We start from the raw sequence: 24,610 nt of genomic DNA on the forward strand, positions 1-24,610 counted from the left end.
CCCCCCCACTCACCCTCTATTCCTTTCCTTCCTCCGCTACATTGGTCTTTATAGAGCTTGCTGTGCATTACTTGCTATGTAACTGCTGCTGATGTGCTTGTAAAGAATAGAGGCTCCATGAAGAATAGGGGCTCCATGAAGGGAGACACTCGTCCTTTACATGTCCCTCATATCACCTGTGCCTAGCACATGGCAGGTGCCCAACACTAAACAAAATGGAAATAAGTCAAGAATAAGATCTACCCTGCTCAGAGCATCCCAGGAAATAAGCTGCTGAGTCTCAGAGCAAGCCAGTGACTAATTTTCAGTGAATTCCACCCTTCTTGCATTATATATGATGGTGTTGCATGCATGATGCAGTTATTCTTTCCACTTCTGTGCCAAAACAGCTTAACCTTTTATTTAAGTGTCTCTGGTCCAAAAACACATTAAAATTGGGCAGCTCTAATAAATACTACTACATAATGACTCGCTCCAGTTCTCTGCCATAATTAGTACTCTGGTGATGAAATGTGCCTCTAGGTTCAAAATTTTATAATGTTTTGACAGTTGGAATCTTACCAAGCATGAAATGAAGCAATAAAAAATTCTTTTTTGTTATCTTCTCCAAGCATTAAAAATATATATATTCTTAACATATAACAGTTATACTCTAAGAATAAAAAAATAGTGACCCCCTCAGATCCAAAGGGAAGGGTTTACGTAACATTCAAATGAAGGGACAATAAATGTAAAATCCCTGATAACTATAAGCCAAAAGCAACTTCCATTTAACAGGCAAGTGCATTTCAATCACCTTGATTAGCAAAGCAAGATAATATGCATTAAAATCTTCATGCCAGTCAAAAATCTCATAAATACCATATTTTACTTTCTATCTTTAACTGCTTGATGATCACAGTATCTTTAATCACCTCAGAGAGTTCTATGTAAGATTGTTTTTACTTGAATGTAGTTTCCCCTCAATATCCTTGCATCCCAAAGAAAGCGAGCATGACCCTGACGGTATTTCCAAAGTGGAACAGATTTCATTTGTATCATTCGTTATCATGTTTCTTACCTGAAGGAACAAAAACTACAACTTCAAGGTTAATTTTTACATGAATTGAAAAGTCAAAAGCTTTAAATTGCCTAAGCACCTCCACGAATCCAGATATCTTTTCAGTGATGTCTGCATTACTTTATTCAAAACAAAAAATACTCGTAAGATGAAAAGTTTCGAAGATGAACAGTCAGTGTACTTAATGCCAGTGAACTGTGCAAGTAGAAATCGTTAACGTAGGAAATTTTGTTACATATATTTTACCACAATAAAAAAATACTCCTTATAAACTTCCTCTTTTACTTGAACATTAATTTCCTTATATTTTATTCTGAAACACATATGCTTTTCTGAAGGAATTTTACATTCATTTCCTAAGTGTATGCTCTGACACGTAACAGGTTCCAATGAACCTTTCTGATATCTGGCACTCATTCATTAACTTCCTTGAATTTTTAAGGAGCCAACAAAAGTGTGAAAGAAATCACTAGAAATGTGCCTTACTTTGTAGCATCAAATTCACCACCATAAAATATGAATTTCCTTTATAAATTATGTAGTAATAAAGGATGAGCTATGTGGTAGGTGGCTATGGACACTCCAGTAGGTGGTGGGACACAAGGCAGAATACAGGAGTCCTCAGTAAGTGACACTGTAACCGTATCACTCCAAAATGAAATGCCAGGCTTAGAAATTGGTTATTTTTTAATGATTAAGCTAACGAGTTCTGAACTTTTAACCTATATGGGTTTCATAATTACACAGCTTGAAATCCTCATCAGAAAATCTGTCTGCTCCTGAAATTCAAATCATCTTATAATCTTGAATAATGCATGGCAACTCTAAAGAAATTAAAACATTTCATAAAAGAAATTCACAACCTAGCTTTTTTATATTTTTACAAGAACATAAAGCAACAGAAGTAAATTAGTTATCACTTCCTCTGACTCTCTAGCCCAGCCCTTCTCTCTCCACACACTGTCTCTGTATCAAGGGATATCTTACTGCTTTTTTCATAAACATCATCATGGGTATGGATTCATAGCACAGAGACTTTATACGTGAGCCAGTGCAGAGACAATTCAATGGAGTTCCAAATACCACAAACGTGAAAAAGCAAACTCTGTGTTTTTCAAAATTTACTGGGGTGACACTGATTCACAAAACCAATAGTTTTCAAGTGTACAGCTCAATAAAACATCATCTGCACACTATATCAGGTGCCCATCACCCCAAGCAAAGTCTCTTTCCATCCCCATTTCCCCCCCTTTACCTACCTCCACCTATCCCGGACCCCCATTTCCCTCTGGCTCTCACCACACTGTTGTCTATGTGTATGCGTTTAGATAGATAGATGATTGATAGATAGATGATGATAGATGATAGATAGATAGATAGATAGATAGATAGATAGATAGATAGATAGATAGATAGATAGATAGATGATAGATAGATGATTGATAGATAGATGATAGATAGATGATAGATAGATGACAGATAGATGACAGATAGATAGATAGATGACTGATAGATAGATAGATAGATAGATAGATAGATAGATAGATGATAGATAGATAGATAGATAGATAGATAGATAGATAGATAGATAGATGATAGATAGATGATAGATAGATGACAGATAGATGACAGATAGATAGATAGATGATTGATAGATAGATAGATAGATAGATAGATAGATAGATAGATAGATAGATAGATAGATAGATGATAGATAGATAGATAGATAGATGATAGATAGATAGATAGATAGATAGATAGATAGATAGATAGATAGATAGATGATAGATAGATAGATAGATGATAGATAGATGATAGATAGATGACAGATAGATGACAGATAGATAGATAGATGATTGATAGATAGATAGATAGATAGATAGATAGATAGATAGATAGATAGATAGATAATGTTTTTTGGTTAATCCCTTCACCTTCTTTCATCCAGTCCTCCAATCCCCCTCTGCTCTGACAGCTGTCAGTCTGTTCCACGCATCCATGCCTCTGGTTCTTTTGTTCATCAGTTTATTTTGTTCATTAGATTCCACATATAAGTGAGGCCATGTGATACTTTCTTTCTCTGCCTGGCTTATTTCGCTTAGCATAATACTCTCCAGGTCCCTTCATGCTGTTGCAAAAGGTTATGATCTCCTTTTTTATGGCTGCCTAGTATTAGTAAATGAAAAGCAAACTCTGTGCCTAAGCATGGTGGTTAAGAACTCTGTCTTTAGAGATCTGAGTTTCATTCTGACTCAGCCATAGACTGGCTCTATGACAGTGTGTAAACCACTTAATTCTGCTCTCTGAGCTGCAGATTCTTCATCTGTAGAATGGGGATAACAGGTCTACCTCACTGGGTAATCCTAAAGATTCAATGAGATAATGTAAGGATTTTAGCAGTGTGGCTCATCCTTGGTAAACTCCCAATAAAGTAAATTCTAATTAGAATCATAGACAGTAATCTAATTATAATCTTGCTACTCTATAACAAATATTTTCTTGTTTAGAATACCTTCCTCAGTATAAGGCATCTACAAGACTGTTTCCTTTTAGTTGGTGAAAAAAGGTATTCTATGGATTATTACAATGCTAAACAATGGTTATGTCCATAACAAAATAACACTCAACAGAAAATAGATGTTTTAAACATAAAACAGATTTAATATTTTTTTAAATTTAGACTTACTTTAAACTTTTCATATATGTATTTCAAGCGAAAAATGTTTTTAAAGCTAATTGCAGCTAATAATTTACCACTACTTTCTTGTAGGACAAACAGGAATTTTCTTCCAAACACCATAACAGGGATCAGAACCAATACACAGCTGCCCAGGTAAGCAACCAGCTCAGTAAGCCCATTAACATGCCCATTTACTTACAGTTTTCTAAACAGGAATTCTATGCTGTACTTAAAGTGCTTGAAGTTTTCCTAAAATTTCCCAAGATTTTTATACTGAAAATACACCTTGCTTTCAAAATTTACCTACAGTAACTAGAGTTATTATTTACCAGAATTACAGCAAAAACTTCAAACAGAAAGCAAGATGCTAAAAATCCCCATTCAAACAAAGATGCAACACTACACTGACATTACAAATTATCTTTCAAAGAATAAATACATAGCAAAATGATGTGTTAAGTTAAAGAAAAGCATGTAACTGTATCAATCTTGTATATAAAGCATACATGTAATACTGATGTCTGAATGTTTCTGTGAAAGAAAGTTACATGCCCAATTTTTAGTAAAGATCACTTCTGTTTGATGTGATTACAGATGATTTGGGCATTCTTTTTACTGTATTTTAAATGTTAAGATTTAACATGTATTCACATTTTTAGTAGTGAAATAGTTTATATAATTTCAAACCAAAGGAAAAATCCTACTAAGGTGCCTTTTGCTCAAAACTCCCATCCTACCACCTTTTATTCGTAAAATTTTGTTTACTATCTGTGTGTCACTCAAAGGCAACAAGAAAGTCACGTAGAAAAACTGCCTGGCTTTACATGAATTCTTATAACAAAGCATCCAGACTAGACTTTAAACACTATACCCAGGGCACTGGCATTGTCTCAAAGCGGGTGATGAAGAATACAAAGTGGATGCCAGGTTTGACGTATGCTTGCAGCTCCAGATCTAATGGACAGTGAAAGGAGATACTTTAAGGTAATGATTTGAAGTATTAATCAACTAGATGTCATAATAAAAGATTGTCAAAAACTTAATCCAGAGCTGCATTCCTCTCCTAACATGGAGACACTATCAATGTTTTAAATCTACATTATTTTATATAAAGTGTATTACTGTCAAAATAGTGCTCTGAATATTCCAGCCATAATTATTTTCACTGTCTAAAAATTAAATTTTCAAATAAAGTTATAACTGAAATAAAAAAATTCTAAATTCCAAATTACCATGTTTACTTTTGGTGACATTAAACCATCAGATACTATAGTTGAATAAAAGAAAATATTTTCCATTTAAGAGGACAATATTTAATTTTGGAAAAATCTAAGTAGTATGCTAAATTAAATTACCAGGAAACAGACTTCCATAGCATTCAGTTCAATAAACCTGATATTTATTTTCAGCCTCTGACTTCCTCCAGTGAACAGTAAAGATCTAAAGAACAGTACCTCAGGATGTTTAATATTCTACTTTGATTTGAGAACTCATTTCAAATATCAATGTAGCAAGAAGTATACATGTTCTCAATCTAAGTTTTCTTGGAACAGGGTGACTTGATAAATTTTCTGTTTGTGTTTATATACACAAAAGAGACTAAAATTTAAATTAAAACTTGGCCAACCAGAAGTTGCATTCCATATTTTAATGCATTATATATGAGCACAAGCTTCAGTTCAGACTGAAGTCTCTGTCAAGTACAAAATATTTCATCCATTATGTTCAATCACTGCAGTTAAATACTTCCTTCCTTAAATAGAAGTTTCCATTTGGAAGAGAGACATTGGAATAGCTCGAGTGTTTATGCCTTTGACATTAGGTCTCCCTAAGGAAATGTCAACATTATTTTATCATTTTTCTCTCACTTTCTTCTTATTATTCTTTGTTGCTTGGTTTTATTTTTATGTTTATCACAGCACTTCTTTTTTCCAAGCCATCAGCACACTGAATCTGCGAATTATTTTCCAACCAGTCACATTCATGCCCCCAACCCCAACACTTCTCACTTACCCTCCAATTTTCCTAAATACACCAAAATATCCCCTGTAGTTTGAGGAGAGGGGCAAGTTCTGCAGCTAGCTCATAGAACTCTGATTTTAACTACCATGGAGCTATTTCCGAAAAAGAATGATCGTGATTTAAATGTCACAATGTAAAGAAGCATTGTCTTTATGTTGCTTGGATATAAAATGCATTGACTATCACACAAATATTCCCAATGTCCACACTCTGAGCACTCCCACTGCCATGGTGACAGGAGAAATCTCCATTCTGCCCCATCTAGGGGCCCAGGGTTTGCTGGGCTGCCCTTGCTACATCAGGGACACTAGACACCTCTTCATAACTTAGGTAAGATTAGCAGGAAAAGAACTACATGTCAGGTCAAGGGCTCCATTTCTTTCTCAGTGATTTCAGAAAACTCTGACAATTACAAAACTCCTTTCACTGCTTAGAGGAATCTGGAGTATTAACCACATTATCTCAGGCCACTGCAGAATTATTTAAAGGATTACTATGCTTCATTCCAAGTTCAGCCAAACATCCTAAACTGCCTCAGTGTTGTTGTTGTTTTATAATTTGTTTGCTTTAAACATAGTTTCCAGTTTCTTGACTTCAATAAGATTAAATCTAGTTAAGGAGAAATCCCAACATTTCAAGATTAGCTGCAAATGTTTCTTCATGATGTTAACACAAAAAATTAGGAAGACTGGTCGAGAAAATATCCCTGGGAAAAATGGCCTCTGTGTTCCGCTGTAAGACACACAGGACTTAGCTATTTATGTTTTAACTACCTAAAAATGATAAAAACAGTGCTTTTTGATTCTCATCCTTAGAATATTGGCTGTCAAGATATAATTTTTAAAAGAATGAGTGAAATAATGCGAGTTTCTGACAAATATTATAGTTTAATATCACGAACTGTTTCCTTCTACAAAATCAACAATCACAGATAATAAAGAACTTAAAAAGATATAATTCATCAAATGGAAAAATTCCAAATGGACTGACTTCAGAGTTGACTCAGTCCACTGGCTCAGAGGCCCAGTCCCTGAGATCCCTGGGTTGTGGGTCTCCTCGCTTGACAGTTTCCACCTCATGCTGGAAGCTAGATGGCTGCCACAGCTCTAGGCCTCTAACCCTGTTATCAGGAACTATGAGATTCTTCAACTTTTTTGTTCATGTATATAACAACTGCACTTTTCAGATTGTTGGGCTATTGGAATCATCTCAAATCATATTAGTTTGCAGACTTTCTGGTCTGTTACTGGTTAAGTATTGTGTAAATATTTATGTTTCCCTTGAAACATATTTTGAATTAAGATTAATAAAGATATTATATAGGAACAATCTTGTATGCTCTTTTACTCCTGTGATTAAAGTCTGCACTAGGAGGCTTTCTTCTTTATTGCTAAGGAAATGTCACTTGATCCTTCAAAATTGATTCATAACATGAAAAGAAGGGAAGCTAAAACGAAAACTTAAGTTAAAGCAGTAAATATAAAGTTTGGTAATCCTGCCAAAAGTCTCTAAATGAAGTTCTATATTCATGGTGGGGAAATCCTCTTTATTTTTAAATGGAAAATTGTGTACTCTTAGGACTTTTAAAAGCTACAGTTTAAGCCCAGTCAGCATGGCTCAGCAGTTGAGCATCAATCTATGGTCCGGGAGTTTGAGGTTCGATTCCCGTTCAGGGCACATGCCTGGGATGTGGGCTTGATCCCCAGTAGGGGGCGTGCAGGAGGCAGCCAATCAATGACTCTCTCACCATTGATGTTTCTCTCTCTCCCTCTCCCTTCCTCTCTCTGAAATCAATAAAGACATATAAAAAAAATTTTAAGCTACAATTTAAGAAGTCAAATTTATGGGAATTAAATATTCTTATTTACTAAAAATGTATTAAATGCACAGCCTGTGTTCATGTCAATAGAATTTAGAATGAGTACCTCAATAAAAGTGTTTTCAATTTGATTCCAAGAGCAGCCCCCCAAATTCCAATTGATTCACAGCGTAGATAATTAATAATATAAAGTGAGTTTGAGCTCATAGAAATAGAAGAACTAGCAAAGTAAAAGATCAAGTAGAAGTCTGGTACATGGCTAGTCTCATGAAATGGTTGAATAGCTCATATCTCTTGGTGAAAATATCAAGGATCTAAATAGTCGCTTGTTTAAGTTTCACAGGTCACTTGTCAGTACTGAGCAATATCCCTGCTGTTGGCTTTTTTTTCCTTCCCTTAAATCATGGGATCTTAGGTATTTGGGTGTTTTTCTTTCCATAATATTTTATCTTATTTCTTGAGATCTCTCTTATCCTAAGATAGGCACACACACACACACACACACACACACCTTATTTCAAAAAAGTACCTAGTTGCTTTCCATTTTAAGAAACCTACTGTGATTCATTAAGGAGAATAGCCAGGTAGGGAAAAGGAATACACAAGGCGTTTCGTGTTGCAGGGCCTTGGGGAGCTCTGGGAAAGGCCTCGCACTGTAGTTCATTCCCTCCTTGCAGTCTGTGCGTGGAAGCTCTGATATCTTTTCCTCCTGCCTATTCAATTCCTAAGGGTGATTTCAATCTTCTGCTCAGTACCCTGCACCTTCTTACAATCCCACCGCTGCCCCCCTCCTGGTTAGAAGAGGTCCCTTCTTTCCTGACCACCTCGTTGGATGAGGAGAGACTGTTCTTTTTGCATAACCACCTCCTTCCCTCCAAACCTCTCTCAGATCCTCTCCGCTGGCTCAGCTCTTACACCAAAGCAAGTCCCTCCTGGACACCAAGTAAATGTTTGCTTAAAGCCCTCAGGACCCCCGCTGCACGGCTAAGAACAAAGAGCTCTGCTTGTCTGGTACATCATAGTTCAAAGTGTCACCGTACCCTTAACTTCACTCCATCCCCTCCACACCAGTGTGGCCAGTGGGACAGGGGTAGCTGACTGTGTAAACGAGAAAACTGAGGTTGAGAGAGGTGAGAAAAATAATCACAAAAAACTAGATCCAAACTGCCAAAGCCCAGTGCACTGCCATACAGCACTCTGCCACGTTCCTTTAGTGAAGGTGACTTTAGCTAGATACTAGGGGGGTGCGGCTTGATTTAAGTGATATACACCTATGTATTGATGATGCAATGCCCAGCTAGCACCCAGAGGCTGTTGCCTTTTCCAAAGAGGATGTTTTATAATTTATATAACTTTCTATTTGGTGTAATTTGAGGTATTTTAATGAAATTGCCATTTGTAAGTTATATAAATCAAAAATAGATATATTTTAAAAATAATGGTCCCATACCTCTTGGGCACAGATATGCCGACACAAACAGCTTCAAAAGAAGTTAATGTGAGTGAGAACATGGAAATAAAGGGGTCCAATAATACAACATATGGCTATAGGCATGCTGTAATGGTGAAAACATTCACTGATATTTCTTTTAGCATTACATTTTTAGCTCTAAGTAAAGTATTATTGTAATCTCAAGTTTTATTGTCTTTTCCCCTCCAACCAAAAGTTGAAGTTTTACACATATATCAAACACTTTCTTATATTTTCACCTTCACTGTACTCAATGCCTAGCTAAATTACCAGCACCATCAAGCTTGATATTTCCTTCCAACCTCTGGTGAAAACTCCACATGGCAGATGAGCATAACAAGTGTATACACACTTCCTACACACATACATCTGTGCACAGATTCTCTCTCTCATTCTCACACTCTCACACACACACACACACACACACACACACACACACAATAGTTGCCAACCTCCTAAATTGCAGAAGGCACCAGGGAGAACATACTTGACATGGCCATCGTCTGGGTTACTGTGGTGTTACTATCTCCTAGCACCATTTGTCTTTGCCATTGTAAGGCCACAGAGGCATTGATTCCAAAGTGCCCCCCTGGGGTGAAAACGTGCCACAAACTACCTCCTACTGAAATATTTAAGAGACAACACAGTTTGGTAAAAGAAAAAGAAGAACCAGTAGAAATCTTTAATTCTAGTTGTAACTCTGTCACTATCTAAAATCAAACATGTCTATTAAACACTAAAGCACAGGTAAGTTTTCCAGATATTAAAAAGATTTCAACAGACCATTTCAGCTGGAGAGACACATATAATTCATTTGGGGATACAAAACTAAGTCTTAAGTTAAACCATAATAAACTTCTTAAGATTTTCAAGGTGGCAATTGATAAATGTTACTAGGCAATAGTATTTATTTTATAAAGACTACTTAATGATTTCTATAAAATTATAGAGCACAGAGAATTCACTTAGAATTGGGATGCTAGGCAAACACTGACTGGAAAAAAATACAATGTGACCTGGATCTTGAAAGATCAATAAAAATTGAGCAGCAGGAATAAATACATTTTACATGTACATAGTACTTTATAATTCCATTATATTTTCACATACGAATTCTCAACCTTCCCAATGACACTGTGGAAAAAAAATCACTTACCACTCTCATTTATCAAAAAGAAAAACTGGAGTTTAGCATGGTTAAATGGCTTACCCAAGACCTGAAAACATACACATATATTCATTCATTCATTCATTCATTCATTCAACTCCACTCTACAACCATCTGGACAGCTATAAAGTGCCAGGCACCGCCGCAGACACTAAGAATACAGCAGGGAAGAAATCAAAGGCTCTCTCCTCACAAAGCTTACATTCCATAATAAATAGAATGGATCTTGGATAGGCAGGGAGTAGGGATAGGACACGCTAGACAAGTGCAACATGAAGAAAGCTATGGAGCAAAGTACATAAGAGAAGAGTCGGTACAGTAGCTTTATTACTGCAAAGTTAGCACAGGTTGAGTTTGAGAAAGGTAGTCTGGGGACATTCTGAGGCCTCTGAATATAATGTATAGATATGGGGTTTAGGCCTGATTCAGGATACAATGGAAAAAAATGGTCTGACTTAAGCATTAGGAATAAAGTGATCTACATTAACAGCAGTAGTATGTTCATTATAATCACACCTAACACTTCCTGCTGACTTACCTCAGGCCAGGTACCCTCCTAAACCCTTTTCATGTATTAACTTATAAAATTGGTACTGTTTTTAGCTCCAATTGCCCAAGAAAAAACTAAGGACAAAGAGGTTGAGTAACCTGCCCTAAGCCACCCCCACAGCAGGGCCAAGAAGTGAACTGCCTTTGCTGTGGAGAATCCAAGCTCTTGGCCACTCCATTTGCACTCATGCCATAGAACAGGTGAGGGAGAGAAGTCAGCTAAAGGCAGGACTACCAGTTCCTCACCAATTAAGTCCCCCTGCCTGAGATTTTATGGATTTAAACTCAGCAGCTGTGGAAATACAAAGAGGGAAAGAGACACATGAAACAGGTTAAAGGAAAGAATGAACTCGATGTATTAAATAACTAAATTTTACAAACAACTGCATGTTGAACCCTGGAAGACTGGGAGAAGGCGTTCTTATCTACAGAAATGAGCAAGTTGAATGGAGGAAGCCAACTTGAAGGAAGGAAACTGAGTAGTTTTGCTCTGCACCAGATGTTAGCAGGATTCCACGGAGGAAATGCAGAAACGGGCTCAGGAAAGACATCAGCTGGAAATCTGGGGCCTTTGCAGCTCTTCCTGGTCCAGATATTTCTCTTGCAAGATGATGGGTTAGGCCACATGACTGCTGAGGTCTCTTCTGGTCTTATAATTCTATAACTTTGTAACTGTAAAGGCAGAGACTATTTTTTTTAAGTTTGAGATAAAATTTATTGGCCAAGGTAATACTTTTGTTCTTTACTGGCTTCTGCATTTATTTCTGAAACATTCTTTGTTTCAAATACAGTTTCAAAACTTCAACACCCATGAACCAAAGAAAAACTGTATAAGAAAAAAACCCAAAAACCCACATTCTGATTTGTTAAAATCAAGGATTCAAAATAGGTGTTTCCCCTTGAAATGGGAGTCTTACTGATAAAATGAGGACTCAGAAATGATGTAATTAACTCAGAGCCCTTTTTAAAAAGAATTAGATTTAATTTAGATTCCCCTCTCCTCAGGAAAACACAGTATATCCCATAAATTTTTTAACTACACACTGAAAAAGTTACATACTTTATCATAGCCAGCCATTAGCTTTTCAACTAGGGAATAAGAAATGAGAAGTCTAAACCAAAACAAGGGGTTTTATAAATGCATCGATTTTGCTTTAGCCCTTCTAAGAAAATTCACAAAAGCACAGGTAAGTATCAGTGTGGCTGTGACCCTGAAGAAATGACAACTACTGGTGGAAATATAAAGTCTGGTTTTATTATCCACAACTGAGTCTGTGGGTTGTACTAAAAATATGGTAAAAATTAATTTAGAAAGAAATAGAACCAAATACATCATCACAATCAGGGAGTATCTTCTGTAAACCGGCTCCTACATCGCTGTGGGCTCCACTAGAGGGCAACAGAGCGTGCTCAGAAAGCAACTGGGGCTTACGGACAGTGTCTGGTTTTAGGTCACAGTTCATTTGATGTGCAAACCAGTTTCCATTTCGAATTTCCATTTCGAAACCACATTCGATCCTTGAATGCTTCTTATATTACCAAACACTATATTCTGATAAAAGTAGTCCTATTCTCATGTTAAATTTAGTCATATTGGCATTTTGACTTCTCAATAATGTATAAATCCAAATGCTTTATCCTAATAATCATCTTCCCATAAAAATATTCATTTAAACAATTTAATAACTTTTAAAGAAATTCAATAAGCAGACTATTTTAAAAAGCAGACTATTGTAAAATAGTTTGATGTTTTAATATTTAAATTTAAAATATTTTATGGTTAAATCAAAACATGGTTTACACTAGTAACACTAGTAACTACCATAATGATACTATTAATAAACAGCTAACATTTGAGCACTTACTATATATCATACTGTATTTAAAACTTCACATAGTTTTCCTACACTAACCATAGAAGATTAAAAACTAGCATTCTATCCATTTTACAAATATAAAAATCAAGACTAATAGGAATAAAGAAACTTGACCAAGGACACATCACTAATAAAGAATGGGGCTGAACTAAAACTGTAATATTTGAGTATCACATGTCACATGTGATCCAGGAAGCCAACTCACCCTCGCTGGACGTTGGGAGGTGCTGGCACCTTTCCAAAACAAACTCTGATGACAGTCAAAGTTTTGTCAAAAATAGTGACATTCTCCCATTGTACTTTACCACATAATATAGTTTTACTCTGGTGTATTTAGTAAAACTATGGCAGTAATGCAATTTACATAATATAAGCTTTATATTGCTGTATTTCATTCAGTATTATATTGCAGTAGTCTTCTACAACCAAGTGAAGATATAATAATGACAATTAACAAGGAAAATAAATCATTAAAAGTTCAATACTCAAGTTCTCACACTCAAAAAATAGCAATTAGAGAGCAAAATGCTTTGCAGTGGCTTATTACCCAGCAATCTTTAGACTTCTTAGGGCCTTTACATATTACAGTGAGAAGCTGATAAAGGAATATTACACAGCTCTTGAGTGTGGGACTGAAATGACTTCTACACATCACAAGACAATAGCATAACACTCAAGTCCCAAAGAGTGAAGGCTCACCCAATGAACTGAGAATCAATTTGTGAAAGACTTTGGAAGGAGTGTGCATAGCAATCAACTCATCTGAAGTATAAGATACTTTCCCTGTCCTACAAGATCTAAAAACCCCAGTTAGTATGAAACCTGAGGAAGACATCATCACTTTAAAAGTTTAAAATAGGATAAGAGAGTGTATGAGTGTCCTATTGATGCTATAACAAATTACCACAAATAGAGTGCCTTCAAGCAACACAAATTTAACTTACAATGCTAGAGGTGAGAAGTCTGAAACCAGTCTCACTGGGCTAAAATCAAGGGGTCAGCAGCGCCGTGCTCCTTCTAGAGGCTCAATGGGAGAATTCATTCCTTTGCCTTTTCCAGCTTCTAGAAGCTGACTACATTCTTTGTCTCCATTTTCAAGGCCAGCACTGGACAGTCAACTTTTTCTTATATTGTATCTCTCTAATACTGACGCTCCTGACTTCCTCTTTCATTTATAAGGACTCTTGTGACTATACTGGGACAATCCAAACAATCTAGAATAACTTCCCCATTGCAAGGTCCATAATCACTTTTGCAAAGACTTTTGCCATGTAACACACATAATCGCAAGTTCTGGAGATTAGGATGTAGATGTCTTTGGGGGTCATTATTCTGTCTCCTGCAGTACATAATTTGTGCCCATTTGACAAGCCATCTGAAAAGTAGTTACTGGAATAAAGCATTTATTTCTCTACGAAACTGCATTTAGTGTAGTTTCTGCAACAAATGTAGTCTATAAAATCCACTTGGAATTAAACTGTACCTGAAGTGAGTAATCTGGGACCTAGAAAGGGGATGCAAGAGCAAGCAAGAGCGATAAAACTGGCAGGCATTCACAGGAAATTAGATGCAGGCAGCAGGCAGAGACAGTTGAAACTAACTATATATGCATGACATACTAATTTTGAATTAATTTTGTCACACTCCATAGTTCTATTATCTTTTCTTAATAATGACGTAACTGTGTAAAAACAAATTTTTTAGTATTTATGATGAATTATCATAATTAGAAATTATAGATACATCACTCAACACACTGCTTGGCACACTGAAGAAGAGCAAAATAGTGTCGAAATTTAATTTCTAGGTTCCAGAGTCTGATTCTGCCATTTACTATACCTGTGTGGTCTTCAGCAAGTCACTTATAATTTCGGTAGCTGTTCTCAGAAATTAAAAATAGGGATACTCTAAAACAGGGTTGCTCTAAAACAGAGTATGTAAGTGCAAAGACATGCTGGGCCACTGTTAGTGCTCAATAAAATATTAAGTGTTGTTATTAGGTGAACTCAGTCAGTAGTCTTGGGCAACCAGAGAAGAGACTTTAGTGTAAAGCTGTAAATTCTTATATATTTATCCCAAAGAACTGGAATCATCAGACCGATACATAAAACTGAAGAATTTTGAAGATGACTGTCACAACTGGCTAATTATTACGTTTCAGCACAAATCTTATACAATTATTATTTATCATAAGATGCAAAATTCCAAAGCTGCTCCAATAATATTTTGACAAAATATAAGATGAAATAGTGCTTCATCATAAAAACTTGATTCCCCTGTGAAATAGTGTCGAAATTTAAATTCTACGTTCCAGAGTCTGATTCTGCCACTTACTATACCTGTGTGGTCTTTGGCAAGTCACTTATAATTTCGTAGTGCTGGTGAGGTGTAATGGGAAAGCAAAAAAACAACAACAGAAAACTTCCCAAAGGGACACCATGTATGGTGTGCGCCATGCACTGTGTGGGCCAAAGGAGTAAGAGAGGTGAGAGGTAAGACCAAAGACAAACCACTTCTGGTGCCGGAAGTTTAGAAAGTAATTTCTTTTCTTTAGAAAACTGACTAAACTACTTTAGTCCCTTGTCGGATTTTAAGTAGAATGCCATTTCACTCCTAATTTGTCTTTGTAGAAGCATACTGTATGGCTTTTGCATATACTAACTAAATGGCCTCATCCTAATCTGCTCTCTAATTCTAAGTTTCTGTTTTCCCTGTTTCATCCTTTCCAGCTAAGCTATCCAAGTTTCCTAATTAAAACTTCTCACCTGTAGTGAGTCTTTCCTAGGAGCTGAGGTGTGTGGGCTCTGGCACGAGGATTATGCACATCCATCCATGGCTCTTCGGGCTTGCTTTCTACCTATATTCTCAGTGCAAGAGATTATCAGGCAGCCACTCTGAAAACAGGTGAGCTGCAATTTTATCTAAGCTCAGCCTGTCTCAAAGGATCTTGAGTGAATTGTACATTTCACTAAACATCCAGAAGCATCATTTATAATTACTTCTTAATCTAAAATGACAAAAATGTAAAGTAAGGTGAAGTCTGGCAGAAACTTGTTTCCACGCTAGATACATAGGCTATGAGAAAACCTTAAGACTGTAGAGAAGATGTCAGGAAAAAAAATCAGTGAGACTCTCTTTTTCACCTACATCGTAAAATAAAAAGAAAGAAATAGGAGTACAGTATTTTCTGGCAATATCAAAAGTATAAATTCCCATCAATTCTGCAGAACAATCCAAGTTAGGCTTCCTGTAGAAAAGTATATCTATCACCGGATTTGCTAAATCTGAACCCAAAGAGCACTAATCCTTTGCTAGGATTTTAAATGATTATCTCATTTTTCACCTTATTTAGTAGTGCTGGTGAAGTTCCTTAAAACAGAGATTAATATAATAATCCTGTTTCTGGGTCTAGTGAATGGGCTAAGGTTGAAAAGAACACTGCCAAGATAGTTAAAAAGAATTCTCTAAAAGGCAGAGCTCTCTAGGGCAAATTATTTCCCTGAGCACTGTTCAGGGACACATCCTCCTGTAATGAGGTCCTGGATGAGGCCGGGGTGAGACGTCTTCTTCCAGCTCCTCTTAAACTTGTCACTTCTCAGCTTTTCCTTTTAATCCACTAGCCATCAGTGCAATTTGAGACAGGAAGCCCTTCCTCATTAGCAACCCAAAAGCCTAGAACATTTCAGAGGAAGGAGATGGCCATAGAGAAGCAGCAGAAAGTGGAACAGTGAGACACAGAAGCGGAGGTCCTTTAACGTCGTGAGCATAAATATCACAGCATTACTCACTGTGAGACCCAACAACACTCTAGAACTATGCACAAAACCATGTACAGCAGGGTCAACTGCAGAGAACAAAGCTTTCTTTTTCATTCATTAAGTCAGTAAGTGTTCTGTGAGAATCAAGTTTGAGGAAGATTTTGTACCAGACATTATTAATACAAGGAACACGGAAGAAATAAAAGCCTCCCGGTTCGTGTCCTCTAGGAGCTGACAATCCATTTAGGGAGATAGGTCCCTTATGAAGTGGCTACTTACAATGCAAGGCGAACCAGGATTGAGTCCCAACAGAAAATGGGAAAAATACGTGGGCAGAATGTCTGCAAAAACTAATTAAATTTGAAAAGCCCAAAAAGATCTTTTCGGGGGGAAAGTAAATTTTACCTAAGTTCAATAAATCATTTATTTACATTCCAGGCCAGTTGGTTAACACACACACACACACACACACACACACACACACACACACAGTACCTGAGACTGCAATAAACAATGCAGAGAAACATGTTCACAGACACAAATTGGCCTCGTACACACAAGATGCACAGCAGAAGAAACTGAGGCAAGGATCTCACAGGGAGAACTACAGTTCAATTCTGAAGGACACATTACCCGTTGATAAGAGGAGTCCAGCAAGGAAGTTGTAATAAATAATGACTCATCAATAATCCAGTTTATTGCAACTGAATAGTCTAATTTATACCTTTTTCTATTTGGTGTCAGAAGAAAAATCCCATTAAAACAGGACACTCGCAAAGGGATTATCCCCAAGTAGCTGGCAGGGCAGGTTCAAACATTTTTGTACTACTCAATTTAGTGTTTTACTTCAGCAATAAAAACAAAGCTACTATCACAAAAGATAGCTGTGTGCAACTACTTTACGAAAACTCTTAACCATAGTTCTTTATAAGACTTTCCTCCCCATTGTGTTCTGTACTTTGAAACATGTTCAGATCTCAGGCATTAAGTTGAATATTTAGCAAAGGCCAAGAATAAGCTCTGGAGACAATGACAGTGAGAACTCCAACAGCCTCAGAGCCTGACGCTAATTTATTGAGACGAACCAGGATCTCTTGGGAATGTAGTGCCTGCTGATGAGGCTACCATGAACAGATTCCCAAACCTCGACAAAGTTTTCCCAAACATCTGATGGAGAACTTTGATTTATGGGCTGTCCAGGTGAAATGTGAACAGATGGTATCTTTTAATAATAACTGGCACACGAGTTTGTTAAGGAACTCAGTCTCCAGAAAGCACACAGCTCTCTAGAAGAAAGCACAGAGGAGTGTTTTTAGAGTCACGTACCTTGTCTTTGTCTTCCACGACATCTGCCAGGATATCATCTGGATCCAGGATTCCCCCATCTGTGTATTCTAAGTGATGAATCTTCACCCAGTAGCCAGGATCCTGCAGTAGAACCAGGAACAAGCTTCATGACTCAGAATTTTCCAAAACATAAACTACATTTTAATTTTAAAAGAAATAAACTGGCTCATTACAAATATGCTCTAGTAATAATAAAATTTTTAAACACCAAAATCAAAAGTTATCTATTTACTTGGATAAATATTTGGCATTTTTATCCTGTTTAACATAAATCAGTAAATCAAAGTATACATATTTCATCAATTATTCTGGAAAGCAAATTGCAATGCAAAAAAAATTGCTCAGCTATTTGTAAAGCATATTTAAGAAATTTTTTATAACCTACAATTTAGGTAATCCCAAGAATATTCTGGAAAGGAAAGATCTTCTTGAGGGTACTTTCTGAAATTGAGGATTGGAAGTTCACACTGAGATCCCAAAGCTGCAGGGGGCAGGGGTCAAAAGGCAAAAGCTATGACTTTGGAATAAATGAATGAAGTGAGGTGACCACAGATCTCTTAGCCCATTTGGATCACCATGCTCTCTGCGTGTCCTCAGTGCTAAAACTGGCACTGATTTTGGGAACAAGAGCTCTAGCATTAGTTTCCATGACAGCAACTCAAACAGTGTCAGAGTTGAATGGGGGTTCACTCAATTGGGGTACTGACTTAGGAGCTTTTTAAGTATTGTTTTTTTAAAACTGCTTAGGAGCATAAAGCTTAAGGAAAAGAACTGTTTTATCAGTTTGATGAATGACTAGATACACTGATACTACAGCTTAGAATTAAATAATGTAGCTCATTTGTTTACTTCTGTACTGCCCATTTCCAGAAAAGATATGTAAGCGAAACATTATAGTGATGAGACAAGAACATAAACCAATGAATGAAAAAAAAACCAAAAAACACAAAAAACAGTAGTAAGGTTTTTTACCAGAATTGCCAAGCTATAATCAATTTGGTTCTGTGATTCTTAGAAAGCCCCTCAAACTGGGAAACTTTTGAGCTATAAAGCACTCAGTTTCCAATAAAGGGACACCAGTTTGTGAGAAGTGGAAATTCTTTTAGGATAAAGGTCTAAACCTTTACTACATGATCTTTATAAACTATTAAGAACTAACATAACCCACAGAATTCAAGTACAATTCTACAACGCCTAATTGAAACAGCTGTCATACAGCCTCCTCTTAAATGTCCCACACTATTAAATAAGTCAAGGGCATACCATTAAATAATAATTCCTTTAAAGCATCTATTCAATAGGTTTCTGAAATGTGGCCCAAGTACACAGCTTTTCCATATCTGACTTGACAAAGTAATAGGCTTTAAAAATCCAAAGGAATTCTCCTTAGCTAGGCTTTCGACATTTCAAAATTAAGTTTTCTACAGAGTATCTAAAGAGCTATTCCAAGCAAAATGAATGGAATTCCTTTATAAGTGGAAACACTAATGATTTATTAGAAAACCTTGCCTGATTTTATTGCCCAGATAGAGATCACAAAGACATGAGCAGTGATTATACAACCATGTAAGAAAAGGATGACACTCATCAATCGGAGTCTTTAATCAGAGATCTTTGCCAACTCAAGGTGATTGTGCTCTAAAAGGCAGCTAAAAACAACAAACTAGATTCTAATTAGGTAGAATGCTGGGGAGACGGAACACTATGCAGTGGACACTAGAAAAGACAGCACGAAAGAACGTCCCCAGTAATCTTTGGGAATTAAATCTTTTTGCTACAGCCATGCCACAAGCAACATACTTCTCCAAACCTACCCAAAACTTCTGGCTGAAATCTATGGAGTATTACATTTTCCTTGTAAAAATAGCCTTCTTACAAAAGAAGTTCAATTTAATTAATTTCTATTAACTTCCACTGAGTTAGTTTTTGATATATTACACAGTGCTGTAGATAAAATCTGTTGATCTTAACCATGTTTATAAAAGATGATGTATCCTAAAGAGCTTGCTTTTTTATATTCAATTACTTAAAAGCTGACATCTATTAAGTTGTCTACTTTTTTCTCATATTGAGTTTGTAGAAGCAGATTTTATCAACTAAGATGGAAGTAAACAACTACCCCCAACAACTGCAGTTCAAGTTAAAGTCTACCTCTCTTCCTGCCTTGTAGGAACAGAGAGAAGAAAACCAAAGACTCAGATTCAAAATAGGGAAACCCAAGAAATAGCAAGGGATTGGATCTGATCAGTGGCAAAGGGAGCAGCAGACAAGTGGCAGCAAGATGGGGTTGTTAAGTCACATACCGCTCCTCCCTCAGACATACTTGTGGGATCGAAGAGGTTCAGAAAATGAGGCGCAGGAGTTGAGACTAAGACATGTTTTCTCTAATTTTGATTCAAAAGAGTAGAGAAAAAAGTTTTACAGAACTAAATCAAAGGAAAAACGTAATTTGATATATTTTGGATTCATATATTCAGTTCCCCCCCTCCCACAATTTTTTAAATGAAATATATGGTGTCAGAATATAAACAGGCTATTTGCAATTTTAACTCTCCCCATTGCACATTGATACTGCATTTAATATACTCGAAAGAAGGGAAGACTAGGTTAACAGTGAGCACACACGTAATCCTAAACAAAAACAGATAAGCTATATAAAAGTAATCTCAGTTAATGGATTACACATCCAAGAGGTAAATCAACAAACACAGCACACACCAGCTGTGATTTTTGTCCCCATGGTATTTGGGCCATGGTGCTATAGATCACTATAAGAATATACATACAGTATTAGCAACTGACAGCCATCAAAGACCATAATCACCCTGACTCATTTATGCATGTAAAAATTTCAACCATTACCCTGCAGTCAACATTTTGAATTTCATTCACTTGCTTTTATTACCATCAGGAACAAAACTGATCAAACATGAAAAGATGTTCATGTGCCTGTCATGATTCACACAATCACTTAGAAAAATTTACTGTATTTTTCATGATCGTGACATTTAATCTTCCTTTACATTGCAAAAATATCTCTAATACATATAACTTTAAAATTATTTTCAAAACGTCTCTAGTATATGTGCTATGCAATAAATCTTATTACTTACACTCTTAGGATCATTAAAGTATTTAAAAAATCACATAATATACATTATGTTTCCTCCACTTCTAATAGTAACTTATCTGTTTTTAAAATAATGCACAGTTAACTTAAACCCAACTGGAATTTTAAAACAGTTTACAAGGGTGAACTGGAATAGGAAACACACGTATTACAGGAATAAGACAATTATAGGGTACTTTTAAGAATCAATGTAAAAATTGTTCCAAACAGGCATTGATATTAGTAGCAACAAATATTCTGCACTGTGGATAGATGACATGAAATCTGTCCCTATACCTTAGAAAATTTATAATAGCAAAGTTTTGAAGAACAACAATTTTCCATCTGCAATACCTAGAGGAGGAGACTGGCAAGGCAGATACTACAATGCTGTGACTACCCAGCACTGAGATTATGTCAATAATCAAGAGGGGAAACATGGAGGTTTCTAAACAAAATGCCTCCAGTCCAAGAAGAGACAAAAGTACCCTGCAGTGGTAGTAAGGTCCAAAAGGGAGCGAATCTCTGCATAGAAAATGCCAATTCTAGAGAAGGGCTGTGTTTATCAGTAGTGGCAATAACAGAGCTCAATAATGCAACTGGTCTTTGTAGCTTCATGTTTTTACAAGAATAATCTTACCCAGTAGAAAACAAGAACAATTGTAAAATGGAAGTTAATAGAAAATTAGAATTTTCCTTATAGAATTTAACTCCGTGAATTTGGTACAATATATCCATAAATAATTTTTCTCCATTTTCATCATTATTTTCATCATCATAATAGCAGATAATTTTTTCCAGTACTTACTATAAGCCAGAGACTGTAACAGGTACTCCATGTTTTATGTTATTAACTCATTTATCCTCAAACAGGCTCATGAAGTAGTTATCACTCCATCGAACAGATGAGGAAAGCGAGGCATAGGTAGGTAAATTAACTTACCCAAGGTCAGACGCTTAACAAACAGTAAAGACTAGGTGCATTTTTTTTAACATAGAAAAAAAAATTAGATTAAAGAACTTAACAAAAAGGACAATTATCTAAGAATAAAGCAGGGGATCATATCCATTTCTATCGCTACTTAAGTATATGGATCCAGGCAAATCATCATTACTCTGGGCCTGAGCTGCTTCATCGTTTGTGAACCTAAAGGCTCTATGGCCTTCTGCACAATGTACCGCACAGAGGTCCAACTGTAGAGGACACAAGAGGACAATAAGGAAAAACTGTGAAGTCTTTGCATAAGTGTGTCCAGTGTTTCACAAGTGAGGGAAAGTCCCCAAACATAATTCCTTGTAATCATAAAATTGAAGATTTGGTAAGCAATGCAAATAGATTTTCCTGCTAAGGGCAGAGAGGGAGCTTGGGGCACTAGAAGTTGGGTAGAGAATGATGACGGTTTATATGCATGCACATCTTAGCTAGGGACTGCTATCATAATCCTCTGAAGTTCTCCCCTCCCTCCAAGACCGGAGGAAAATCAGATGCCCCAGAATGTGCCAGGAAAGACACAGTGGCCACAGCGGGTCTGGAGGCTGTCTGAGGCAGGCGGAGAGCAGGAATAACCAAGAACAGAGAGCAGAAGAAAACAGGAGTTCCAAAAAACGATGCCTGAGCAAACACAGCAGAGCAGCGCTGACACATGAAAGGAAAGAATTAGGCCAAAAAAGGCACCAGTGAATGTAGAGCTTATTATGAGCTGGCCCTAACTGACTTCAGAATATGCCTCTGACTTCCTGAATCAGATCAACCAAGTCAAAGCTGAGAAAAGGCTAGGGGAGGAAGATGAGCTGATGCCACTTTAAATAAGTATGTTTCCAAGGAATGCCAGGCAACTAGAAGAGACCAAAGGTTTCTATACTAGGTTGAAAGTAATACCTGGGGAGTTCAAAACAGAATTATAAATCTCAATTTATGCATAATATGAAGGTGAATCAGTACATCTGTAAATTCACTTCCAGCTTTAAAAATCTATAATCTGACTAAAAGAAACCCAATATAGCCCTACTAATATCAGGTAAAGGACACTTTAAGAAATATTACTAAAAGGGGGACATTCCATGATGATAAAAGGATCTAATGAAAAAAATTAATTCTAATTATATATGTACCTGATAGTATAATTTCAATACATATACACTGCTAAAATGAATAGTTTTTAAAAATCCACAATCACAGTGTGAGACTTTTGATAGAAAAAAACTGAAAACAAAAATGTAAGATATAAGTTGTCTGAACAACACAATTACCAGTGATCTAAGTTACCTGTATTACATACATACACCCAAAACACTGCACCCTCTTAAATTAGAAAATGCACTTTACAAGTGCATATGGAATATATTCCAAATTTCAGAAGTCTGAATTCATTCAGAATATGTTCTCTGATCACAGTGGAATCAACTGCAGAAAGGTATCTAGAAAATGTTCACTGTTCGAAAGTTAAGAAATATAGTTCTGAATAATCCATAGATAAAAAAAGGAAATCAGAAAGTAGCTTTTAACTTAAAAAGAATTACAATAATAAAAATTGTGGGATACAGCTAAAGCAGGGCTTAATGGGCATGTATGGCCTTCAGTGCAGGTATTAGCAAAACAGAAGAGCTAAAATCAAGAAGCTAAAAGAAGACTAGCTAGTCAAATGCAGACAGAAGGAAGAAAATATAGAGCAAAAGTCAATAAAATAAACAAATAAATAAATAAAAGTTGGTTCTATGAAATGCTTGATAAAATTGATAAATACTAGTAGGACCTGTAAAGAAAAAAATAAATAAATTTCCAGCATCAAGAAGGAAAACAAGAAATATCACAGATCTTACAAATATTGAAACAAGAATATTGTAAAACTTCAGAATTATGAAATTGAAAATTTATATAAAATGAACAAACTCTTTTGAAGAATAAAACTTATCAAAACTGATAGTAAAAATAGAAACTATAAAAGTACAAAAACAACAATTAAAGGAATTGAATTTTTATTTAAAAACTTTCCCAATGGAATACTACTCGGCCATAAAAAAGAAGGAAATTTAACCTTTTGCAACAGCATGGATGGACCCGGAGAGCATTATGCTAAGTGAAATCAGTCGGTAAGAGGAAGACAAATACCATATGTTTTCGCTCACATGTGGAATCTAATGAACAAAGTAAACTAACAAACAAAATAGAAACAGACTCATAGATAAAGAACAGACTGACAGCCGTTGGCCGGGCTGGTGAAAAAGGTGAAGGGATTAAGCAAAAAAGATCATAGACACAGACAACAGTCTGGGTAATTATCAGAGGAAAGGAAGGTCGGGGGAGGTAGAAGAGGGTACAGGGGATAAATTTGATGGAAGGAGACTTGACTTGCAGTGGTGAACACAAAATACAATATAAAAATGATGTATTATAGAACTGTACACCTGAAACCTATGTAATTTTACTAACCATTGTTACCCAATAAATTCGATAAAAAAGTAAAAATATAATAATAAAAAAGAAAATACTAGCTCAGATTACTTCATAGATAATACCGTCCTAATGTTTAAGGAAGAAATAGTGTTGATCTTATATAAATGCTTCCAGAAACTAAAAAAAGAGAAAAATTTTCCCATCCCTTCTTATGAAAACAGCATAACATTGATATCAAACACTTTGTAAGGACATTACAAGAAAAATTATAAAAATTATAAAAATTTGCATATGATACATAATATGCAAAATCTTAAAACATTTGTACATCTAATTCAATGATATATATATATAAA

At 36.0% G+C, this 24,610-nt stretch overlaps 1 protein-coding gene across 2 annotated transcripts in view; it reads right to left on the reverse strand.

Moving 5' to 3' along the window:
• The window catches only part of PARD3B (par-3 family cell polarity regulator beta), an 853,033-nt gene that overhangs the window by 729,380 nt on the left and 99,043 nt on the right, over positions 1-24,610 (reverse strand). For both annotated transcript variants that reach the window (XM_081143277.1, XM_081143276.1), the window contains exon 2: positions 17,731-17,832. In XM_081143277.1, coding sequence (XP_080999403.1) covers positions 17,731-17,832 — 102 coding nt within the window. The remainder of the gene's footprint in view (positions 1-17,730; positions 17,833-24,610) is intronic.

This window comes from Miniopterus schreibersii, assembly GCF_964146895.1.
Source record: "Miniopterus schreibersii genome assembly, chromosome: 7".
In the NCBI taxonomy this organism is placed as follows: Eukaryota; Metazoa; Chordata; class Mammalia; order Chiroptera; family Miniopteridae; genus Miniopterus; species Miniopterus schreibersii.